We start from the raw sequence: 11554 nt of genomic DNA, 5'->3' as shown, positions 1-11554 counted from the left end.
ATTGTATTTATTATTTTCCAGGTCAAAGAGTTCACTTCCTGACTGAAGTCAGGAAGTGAAAAAAAACAAATCGCTCTGCAAAAGCACTTAGAAAAGCGCTGTAAAAAAAAAACCCAAAAAACTACAGAGCAGGTAAGTGCCGGAAGGCGCTAAAAATCACAAAAAAAATTGCGAATCGCTGTTGTCAGCGATTGTGATTTATGATATGAACAAGGCAAAACAGTAGCAGGAAGCAAGATACAAGAGGCAAGGAACAAGGATTGAAGACCCGAATCACAAGGGCTTCTGGCACAATGATCTAGCAGTTAGTGAATGGCAGAAGCAGCCTTATATATGCAGCACATCGGTCAGGTGACTCTTCAGAATGTTCAGAGTTCCATCTGCAGCTGGGCCAGAGAACTGCAGAGTTCCCAACATGAGGAGAGACCTCTGCTGGTGGACAGCGGAAGTCCATGCAAAAGTTCATCAGTGCTGCCACCAGCAGGATACTAAAGGCACAGGTCATGACACTAATCCATTCCACAGAAAACGCAGGTTACCGTGTGGATAATTATTTTGTAAATTTCTCATTTGTTTTCATAACAGAGTTACATCAAAGCCAAGAATTACCCCGGTTCCACCAACGTGGAGGTGGAGAACGATGGCTCAGAGTCCGCCGTCTTCAAGCAGCTCTTCCAGAAGTGGAGCACAAAGGAGCAGACCACAGGCCTGGGAAAGACGCACACCGTCGGTACAGTAGGTAAGCGGGGCTCCCATTGAATGGAAATGTAATAGATGTTTGAAGAGTAAGGAGGGGTCTGGCTTAAAAAAAATTGTAAAATTTAAAATACATAAAAATAAAAAGTACATTTCTCCCAAAGTAAAATGTGCTATAAATTACTTTTCTCCTAAGTTGCTGGCACTTGTAATAGGCAATAGAAATCTGACTGAACTGACAGATTTTGGACTGGCCCATCTCTTCATGGGGGAATCTCAGGGTTTTCTTTATTTTAAAAATCAGTCCAACTGCCAGAATAGTGTGCAAACAGGCAGGGGGAGCGTAACGTGTGTATAGATCCTTTCCAGGGAGTGCTTTTGTAAAGCGTAAATTAAATACTTAGAATCCCCCATGAAGACATGGACTTGTCAAAAACCTGTCAGTTCTGTCAGATTCCTACTAACTACTGTAAGTCACAGCAACATAGGAGAAAGGTAATTTATAGCTCATCTTACTCTGGAAGAAACATACTTCTTATTTGTATGTATTTACAAGTATATTAAAATGTACACTTTTATGTGATAATGGTCCTTTTAAAGGAGAACTCCAGGATGTCTTAAATAAAAATGCCTATTACATATAATAAAAGTTGGATATATAGTCACTTGCAAACACACAGGTGGAGCCATATAGTCAAATGCTGCCAGAAGATACTCTTCTACAAAGGCGCCTATAGATGTACAGCAAGTAGCAGTAACCTTAGTCTGAGAACAAATGGAGGAGAGGAAAAGATCGGCACTGCAGATGGTTTATTCCACATGTGAGGCACAGTATACAATACACATGAAACAAAAGTCACATACCATTGCTGCGGAGTGTGGGGGAGCGATGGGTGCTGGGTACAAAAAAGCCTGACAGCCGTTTCACGCTAAAGATGCACTTCCATGGAGGCTAGGACCTTAGTCTGAGAATCCTCACTCAGATCATCCTGCAGCCACCCAGTGCAGTATAGTGTACACCTGACGAAGGCGCAAGGCTGAAACCGGTCGGGTTGGAGAGCGGGAAAGTTGATTACATGCGGATTGATACACTCGGGTCCGGTGCGCGGGGACCCACAATGGGATTTTGCTGTGTTCCTGAGTGTTTTTGTACTTTGAATAAATGCTTTAAAGGACACCCGAGGCGAAAATAAACTAATGAAATAAACGATTTTATCTATCCTTCTCCTAAAAATAACTTTAATATATTCCACAGTTTTATTTTATGTTTAAATCTACTTTTTAAGTTTTAACTGTTTTATTGTTTTTGCTCAATGACACATTCATTGAAGTATGCCAGAGCTAAAATCTATGAACGATTGACCTTTTTTATCTCTTTCCTGCTCTCAGAAGCCATTTTCTGCTAGGAAAGTGTTTTATAGTTGTAATTTCTTATCAGCGAGGGTCACACTGTAGTCAATTCCTGACTGAGTCAGCCACTTACATACCTGATATTTAACTCTTTCAGGCAGAGAAAGAAATAAAGGAACACAGCCTAGTTATTAGTGTGCTAGGCACTGTACATCCCCATGTCTATCTCATCATTTCATGTCACTTCGGGTATCCTTTAAATGTGGCATACAGTATCACCTTTAAAGAGGAACTGTAATCAGAATAACGTAACAAATAAAATTATTTATTTTTTTACAATATTTATTTATGATTTATTCAGTGTTTGCCCATTTAAAAATATTTTCTCTCCCTAATTTACTTTTTAAATTTATCACAGGTGGCAACCTCTTTAGTTACTGGCAGGTGATCTCTGCAGAATGTTCGTTTACTGAGCTGAGCTAAAGGCCTCTGGTTTCCCAGAATGCCCTGCTTTGAAAGGTTGCTATAAAACAGCCTTCTGCCTCTGTGCATACTTTGATTAGCATGTGAATTGTATGCAGCTTGGAATTGGGCCAATGAAATGCACTTCCTGAGGATTTTGATTGGCCCAGTCCCAATCCTGTCTGATGTCAGTCCTTTCTAGAGAAAGCTTATCTGAATGCACTGAATCCTTTTCTTTTCAACAAAATTGTAATTTCCTGTGTAACATCCTCCATGTTCATCGATGTTTCCCCAGCCAAAGTGGAGCAGGTGAAGTTTGATGCCACCTTGATGCACGCCAAACCCGAGGTCGCCGCGCAGCACAAGATGGTGGACGACGGAACAGGAGAGGTCGAGGTAAATGCTGCTTTTCTGTCACTTTACTATGAATAGGCAAGAAGTTGTGAATCAAGATGATACCATTCATTGGCTAACTTAGAGGTAAACAAAAAGTAAGCTTTCGGCTAATAAGCCTTCTTCCGACTTTGAAGGCACATCAGCCAAAAGCTCACTTTTTATTTACCTCTAAGTTAGTCAATAAATGGTATCATCCTGATTCAAAATTTCTTGCTTTTACTGATGGCTAACACAGTACAACACTCTACTGCTTTTATTATGAATATCAAGCCTACGGAATGGAGTGTCCACACTGGCAGTCCTGCCTGATTGTGCGGTTGGAGGGGCTTAAAGGACAACTGAGGTGACGTTTGACATGATGTGATAGACATGTGTATGTACAGTGCCTAGCACACAAATAACTATGCTGTGTTCCTTTTTCTTTCTCCGCCTGAAAGCGTTAAATATCAGGAATGCAAGTGATAGTTTCTGCCTGGGTCGGGACCGGGTCTGACTGGGTCAGACTATAGCATAACTCTCACTGATAAGTAATTACAGCCATAAAACACTTTCCTATCAGTAAATGGCTTCTGAGACTGAGTAGGAAAGAGATAAAAAGGGTCAATCATTCATAGATTTAAAACCTCCCTGGCGTTCAATTTTCCCAGGATTTCTGTGCAAAAAGTGATAAAATTTATTTTTAAAACTTTTTTTTTTCCTAGAACTTGCCAAAATGTGTCAAGCAAGGGTCTCGTATACAGTGCAGGAGAGTATTGATGTGTATGCACGTTTATACTGTTCACTGCAAGTTTTTATGGACGGATATATCTGTCCATACCGCTAGGGAGGTTAAGCTCTAGCACACTTCAATGAAGGTGTCATTGATCAGAGAAAATGAAACAGTAAAAACCTAAAAACTAAATTTAAATATAAAATAAAACTGTGGGATATCTAAAAAAAAAAGTCATTTTTTAGGAGGAGAATAAATGCAATTGTTGTTCTCATCAGTTTATTTTCACCTCAGATGTCCTTTAAAGAGAATCTGTACTGTCCAATTTGTACAATAAAAAACATACCAATCTAGTCACTGTGATCTCCTGGTTCCCTCTTTGCCTCTTCTGCTGCTCCCCACTAATACATAGATACACTAATGTGTGTGTATATGGGATTAGTCGCACTGTGTATATGGGATTAGTCACAGTTTCTCAGCATGTGACAGGCAGCTCCCTCCTCCCTCAGCCTCACAAACTACATCACAGACAAGCTGAAACTGAGAGCTGAGAGTGTGAAATAAACAAAGCACACAGAGCCTGCAGGGGGCGTGCATAATTTGTATTCATTACAACAGAGGCAGCCCATTCCTCCCTGGGTTGACAAAGCTTGTCAAAGAAAAGAAGATACAGAGACAGTGCAACTAGAAAAGGCTGCAGTAATCCAGACCACATTAGAACAGGTATATGATCTTATAGGATAGAAGAAAGCCTGAACATTTTATTACAGAGTCTCTTTAAGTGTTATGGGTAGTCTCATATTCATATACAGAGGTAAACTCCTAGTACAAGTCCTGCCTTACTGGACCCCTATCATGAACATTTGTAAGATTTGTACTTATGCTTGCACTGGTTCTGATATACTGTATAGACTTGCTTGTTCTGTATTGGCTGCTATATTCTATATACAGAATGTACAATTGTTTGAATAGACTCTATAGTGATGTTCTGTCCTTTTCCCCCCTCAGGTCTGGAGAATCGAGAACTTGGAATTAGCTCCCGTGGAGAAACAGTGGCTGGGACATTTCTACGGGGGCGACTGTTACCTGATCCTCTACAAATACCTCGTCAACAACAAATACCATTACATTCTCTACATCTGGCAGGTGAGACCGATCTATCCATCTATCTGGGGATTACAGCTCGGGGTACACATAGGAAATAATATGAACACAGAGGGAGGGGTTACAAACACACATCACATTGATGTTTAATAGATCTCAGCAGGAAATCTATGGAAGATTGATCAAACGACAGTATTGCATTGTACCATCAATGCTATGGACCATCGATTGACCACCTCCAATTCCCTCCTGTCCGATCGATTTTGTTGATCAATTTTAGGCCAGAATCAACCGAAATTCCATTGATGGGACATGTTGGGGCAATAGATTTCTGGCAGATATGATCACTTGAAGGAATCAAATGGGAAATTTGGAAATTTACTGTTAAAAAGTAACAGTGCCATTACTATATATACAGTATGTATGTGTATATATATATATATATATATATATATACAGTATATATATTACATACACACAGGTAGTCCCCGGTTAATGAGCGAGATAGGGACTGTAGAGTAGACTCGTTCTTCACCTGAATCCATTCTTAAGTCGAAACGCTGTGCCATCTCTGTCCCCATTGCATCCTATGTGCCCCCCTTTGCCTTCAGTGTCCTCCTCTGTGCCTCTCTATGTCCCCTCTGTGCCTCCGTTTGTGATTCCTGCTTTGCTTCCTCTGTGCTGCCTCTTTGCCCCCTCTGTGCTATCTCATTGCACCCTCTGTGCTACTTGCCTGCCTCATTCCCCCTCTGTGCCGCCTCGTTGCCCCCCCTGGACTCACCTCCTTACGAGTCCAACGCTGTCTGTTCTCCTCTCTCCACATCCAGCTCCCTCTAGCCGCGTACAGCACTGCTTCCTGTATGTCATGTGACAAACAGGAACCTGTATGTCACATGACATACAGGAAGCGGTGCTGTACGCGGAGGTGAGTCCAATGCTGCTGCTGCACGCGCTGGCACTTGGGGGAAGTTTGAAGCTGCTTCTTTAAACCTCCCCCGATCGGAAATGATGTCATCGCGACGGGATCGGGCCGTTCGTATCGGCGGATTGTTCGCAAATTTAGGTCTGACCCCCTAAATGAAAGTATAGGGATTGACTTATACTCGAGCCATGGGCAAGACTGAGCACACTGAGTAATGTGTGTACTTGTACTATTGCACTGGGCTGCAGGAAGGGGCATGAATAACTGATGCACTTTGGGGCCTGGAGGAGTTATTAGCTGCACTTCAGGGACAGGAGGTGTTGATGGCTGCAATACTGTATGCAGTGCAGTCATTAACCCCTCCTAAGCCCCAAGTGCAGCCATTAACTTTGCTGGGTAGACTTATACTTGAGTCAATAAAAAATTCCAGCTTGAGGGGGTCAAATATTGGAGTCAACTTATACATGAGGTCGACTTGTATTTGAGTATATATGGTATATATATTTATTACCAGGGATGCTCATCCGGATATGGGTAATCCGGATATCCAACCTTTTTTCACGTGGCACGTAGCACTTGGCACGTGGCACTTTGCACATGTCACGTGCCACCTGCCATGTGCAAAGTGCCACGTACGTCATGCTCCTGGCAGACATTACACCTGCTGCTGCTGCATTGCCCTGCTCCAGCTGCCTTTGCTGCTCCCACTGCCAGGGTGCCACAGGCCACTGCTGCTGTGCTGATACCACCTATATTTAACTCAAAACACAATTGGTGCGTCATTTTTTGGAGGTGTCTGGGCTGAAAACTGTCATGTCCCAGTTGTGCGGTTGGACTTTGGACACAATGAGGGCTGCACGACCGCTGTCTGGAACCTAGTCCTGATGTTAATTGACAGCCATTTTTTTTGGGGGGGGGGGGGTGGAATTTTACGTCCCCACATCATCAATTAGTGTTTCCCTTTAAATAATAATGATGCTACATGCCTCATTTACCCTAAAAGCGTTTTAAAGCAATTTAAAGGCCACTTCCGTTTTTTTCTATCCAGATATCCGAATCTGGCCGGATACCCCGGATACTGAGGTGGGATATCCGATTCTATTCGGATACCCAAAAGGTCGGATCCGGATATCCGATCCGGATCCGTATATCTGGGCATCCGGATCCGGGTCAATTCGGATTTTGAAAAGGGGTATCCGAGCACCCCTGATTATTACATCATGTTAAATCCCATTGCCAGATTTCCTTCAGGAGTGCACCTTGAGCTATGCTTGAGGCCCCCCTTGATGTCAGCCTAACACTAAATTCACAATGGCTTCAATTCAGAAAGCCTTAGCGCATTAGCGAAGCAGAGAACAGTTGATTTTTTTCCAAACATTTTGTGAAATGTCAATTCACCAAGGCTGTTACCGCATGGAGAATTGAAATTACCCACTAGTGAGGTAAATTACCGATGTGTGAGGTAAATACCTCATAAATGTCAATTCACAAAGATCAGAACATGCGGTAAAACAGGCGAGATGCTCAGTATCTCCAGCCTGGAGTTGTCGGTAACTAACAAACAGCCATTCGAAGGTTGTTACTAGTTACATAAATGCAGACATCAAACCAACAAATGTTGATGGATTCCAGTGATACCTTTAAAGAAAACCTGTAACTAATAAAAGTTCCCCTGTTGGGTACTCACCTCGGGTGGGGGAAGCCTCCGGATCCTATCGAGGCTTCCCTCATCCTCCTTGGTCCCACAGCGGTCTCGCTGTGCCCCTCGGAACAGCGGGGATGTAAATATTTAAGTCGCCTGCGCCTGCGTAGAAGTAAAGCGGACCTGACAGAGATTGGCTATTTCTATCTCCGTCCTGAGAGCCACAACAGCGCCCCTGCTGGAGCCACGGAAGGTAAATATAGCAAGCCTTGTCCGGCTTGTCGAGTCAGGATTGCGGGAGACTTCGGGGGAGCCAGTGCTGGATTGCCTGCAGCTACAGGGGAGGAGGAAGCCTCATTGGGACCCTGAGGCTTCCCCCTCCCAAGGCAAGTACCCCCTGAGGGACGTTTTTTCCATTAGAGTCTCTTTAATGAGTAACTGTACATGGTTTATTGCAAGCTTTCCAAACGTGAAGTTTCTTCTTCAGGCATTATACAGAACTGGATCACAACCGTACGTTTCTGACCCAGTTCTGGATAATGCCTGAAGAAGAAACTTAACGCTTTGAAAGCTTGCAATAAATCATGTACAGTTAGTCATTAAAGGTGTCACTGGAATCAACATTTGTTGGTTTGATGTCTGCATTTCTGCTCCTTGACTTACACCGGACCACACTTCACTTACTAGTTACATAGTGACTTAGTTTGGTTGAAAAAAAGACATCCATTAAGTTCAACCAGAAGAAAAAAAAAAAAAAAACACCATCCTGAACCCACACATATCCCAGTTGGTCCAGGGAAAGGCAAAAAAAACCCTTACAAGGCCTGGGCCAATCAGGCGTAAAGAGACACCGAGCACTTCCAAAAAATGAAATTTCCACTTACCTGGAGCTTCCGCCAGCCCACCGTAGGTGGCAAGGTACTGTAACGAAGTAGGTGACGTCCAGGACGTCATTGAGCGGTTCAATACAAGAGAACCGCACATGCGCAGGACTCTCACGCCGGCCGGTGTGAGTATGCACATCATGAAGAGGGGACCGGACGGCTTCAGGCCGAAGTCATCAGCCAGGAGGATGCCTTAGGGGACCTTGCCGCCTACGGTGGGCTGGAGGAAGCCCCAGGTAAGAGGAAATTTCATTTTTTGGAAGTGCTCGGTGTCACTTTAAAAGGGAAACATTCCTTCCCAACCTCCCTTGTTATATACCCGATACGTAATGTTTTATGATGGATAATTTCTGGGTTCCTTAGAGGGCCCTGTTCGGTGGGGGTTTGATTGAGTTCCTCCTGTACTGTATTGTAATATTGCTGTATCTGACTTTTAAGCTAAAACCCCAAATAATATTTGTAGAAATTCTTATGTTGTATGAGTATGAAGTGGTTTCTGTTCTGGTTATCATCAGAGGTGAGATGTGACAATGCACTTACCTGCAGCCTCTCTCCCTCTCAGGGTCGCAACGCTTCTCAGGATGAGCTCGCTGCATCCGCCTATCAGGCCGTGATCCTGGACCAGCAGTACGATGGGCAGCCTGTGCAGGTGCGGGTCTCCATGGGCAAAGAACCCGCGCACCTCATGGCCATATTCAAGGGCAAGATGGTGGTGTATGAGGTAAGCGTCTTGTGATGTCACATGCTACACTTCTGCTGCTCTGGTTTTCTCAGCAAGTCGAGCTTCTGTCATGACTAAGATGGGCTGGAGGAGGCGCCCCAGGGATACAAAATATTTAAAAACTGTTAAAAATAATTAAATAGTCTCACCTCAAAAAAGGAGGGGCATAAGAATTTTTATAGGACCTAAAAGTCAAAGCGTTTCGCGGGTCCTGCCCGCTTCCTCGGGTCAATATATACCGTAATGTCTAAAAGCCAACCGTATACACGCTTACAGTCTGGTGTTCCACTTCATATAAATAGAATGAAAGTAATAAATACATGCACAAATAAACAATACAAATACGAATTCAGTGAAACCAATCGATGGGTCCACATTCCTGTGGGGTTGAATGGAAAAATTTGTAAGAAATGGTTTACATTAAAAAAAATAACGAATTGACTAATAAATAAACATAATTAGAGCTGATTTAAATAAATGAATAGAAATGAGTGGGTAATGGGATAGGGTAGACCCGTCAAAGTGAAAGAGTCTTATAACCATATCACAAGAAACGTACACAAGTTATATATGCAATGGGTAACGACACAACATACATGGTAATAATATAAGGGCTCGTTTCCACTATCGCGAATCCGCATGCGTCCAACGCATGCGGATTCGCACATGGTATGCAAGTGAATGGGCCTGTTTCCACTGTTGCGTTAGTCATGTGCGTTTTTTTGAGCGGTGAAAAAACGCACAAAAGAGCCAACGAATTCGCCTGAGAGTGGAATGCAGGCGAATCGCATGCAATGTATTTAATAGGGAAATCACATGCGTTTTCCCCATGCGTTTTTTGCCGCGAATTCGCATAGGTATTGATGTAAATTCACACAGGCAGTGACATGGTTAAAATCGCATATAGCCTCACCTATGCGAATTCGCATGCGAATTCGCGGCAAAAAACGCATGGGGAATCGCATCCGCATGCGATTTCATCAGCGTTGGAATCCCCCCCCCCCCCCCAAAAAAAAGTCAAAGAAATTATATAAAATTCATCTGGGTCTAGATTGATGTAAATGCATAAAAATTATACAAAAATATATAAACATAAAACATATATAAATCATCATACCTAAGGCTCCCAAGTATAAATACACTAATACATTTTTTCAGCTTGTGTCTTCCCTCCGTTATATAACAGATACATAATGTTATGTTCTGCTGATATATGATATATCATTTTTGGGTTCCTTAGAGGGCCCTGGTTTTGATTGTTGGGCCCAGAGGCTGTAAACCTAACGTCACCTTTCTATATAACAACATTTGTAAAGTCTCACGTTCAGTACATAGTGATGTGTACAGCGGAAAAAATTATGTGCTCATAAATGCCAGACTAAACTGGTGACTTTTCCGTTTTCATTTATACCTGTCCACGGTTGAAGCTATCTTGATTGAGTGTAGCAAGGCGTTCCAAAGGGTAGGGGCAGCTTGACTGTAGGCAAACGTTTTTCGTTGAACTCTGGGGGTGGTCAAGTTATTTGATCCGTTTGATCTGAGGTTATGGGAGGTGTGACACGGTTGCAATACATTCTTCAGGTATCCGGGGTCAGTCATGTAGGGATTTAAATGTTAGCATGCCAAATTTGAAGAGGATTCTCCATTTTATGGGAAGCCAATGTAGTGAGCAAAGGATTAGTGTTATGTTGCAGGGTTGGCTTGTAACAGCTGCAGGCAGGTCTTTATTTGGAAGGCCTGCTTAGAGGGCATTGCAAAAGTCCCACCGTGGTATGATGAAGGCATGAACTAGGGCTAGAAGAGGGTTTGAGGACATATAGGTGGTTTGTTGTTTTCCTTTTGTCATTGGCTAAATAGTAGCAGGTTTACTTTCAGCACTGGATGTAATGTTGTCCTCCCCTCTCTTCCCAGGGTGGTACGTCGCGTACAGGGGATGATGAGACTCCCCAAGAGATCAGGCTGTTTCACGTGCATGGAACCAATGAATACAACACCAAGGCCTTTGAAGTTCCAGTCCGATGCTCCTCTCTCAACTCCAATGATGTCTTTGTCCTGAAGACAAAGGGGGTCTGCTACCTCTGGTGTGGGAAGGTAAGGCAAGGTCTGGGGTGGCCTAAAGAGAAACTCTGACCAAGAATTGAACTTTATCCCAATCAGTAGCTGATACCCCCTTTTACATGAGAAATCTATTCCTTTTCACAAACAGACCTTCAGGGGGCGCTGTATGACTGATATTGTGGTGAAACCCCTCTCACAAGAAACTCTGAGGACCGTGGTACTTCTGGCAGTTTCCTGTCTGTGAATCTTGTTGCATTGTGGGAAATAGCTTTTTACAGCTGTTTCCAACTGCCAAAAAACCATGCAGCAGCTACATCACCTGCCAACAGTACAAATGTCACCATGTAATAAATATCAGAATGTAAATCAGGGATTTAAAAGAGACTGTTTGTTGACATTCTAGTGTTGCAGCTGAATCTTAACGGATAATCGTGTCCTTCCCAGGGCTGCAGTGGTGATGAGCGGGCGATGGCCAAGACGGTGGCGGACCTGATCTCCAGGGGTGAGAAGGTGGTGGTGGCTGAAGGCCAGGAGACTCCCGAGTTCTGGCTGGCCTTGGGAGGCAAATCTCAGTATTCAAATGACAAGAGGTAAATATTAAGTGATCTTC

The 11554-nt window shown here is 43.3% G+C and overlaps 1 protein-coding gene across 9 annotated transcripts in view; it reads left to right on the top strand.

The window, feature by feature from the left end:
• The window catches only part of VIL1 (villin 1), a 139808-nt gene that overhangs the window by 107969 nt on the left and 20285 nt on the right, over positions 1 to 11554 (top strand). For all 9 annotated transcript variants that reach the window (XM_068246052.1, XM_068246053.1, XM_068246055.1 and 6 more), the window contains 6 exons: positions 586 to 739; positions 2804 to 2904; positions 4622 to 4759; positions 8728 to 8886; positions 10798 to 10977; positions 11389 to 11534. In XM_068246052.1, coding sequence (XP_068102153.1) covers positions 586 to 739; positions 2804 to 2904; positions 4622 to 4759; positions 8728 to 8886; positions 10798 to 10977; positions 11389 to 11534 — 878 coding nt within the window. The remainder of the gene's footprint in view (positions 1 to 585; positions 740 to 2803; positions 2905 to 4621; positions 4760 to 8727; positions 8887 to 10797; positions 10978 to 11388; positions 11535 to 11554) is intronic.

Source organism: Hyperolius riggenbachi, chromosome 7, assembly GCF_040937935.1.
Source record: "Hyperolius riggenbachi isolate aHypRig1 chromosome 7, aHypRig1.pri, whole genome shotgun sequence".
In the NCBI taxonomy this organism is placed as follows: Eukaryota; Metazoa; Chordata; class Amphibia; order Anura; family Hyperoliidae; genus Hyperolius; species Hyperolius riggenbachi.
The sequence above is the reverse complement of the archived record's forward strand: the minus strand, read 5'-3'. Positions and strand labels throughout refer to the sequence as shown.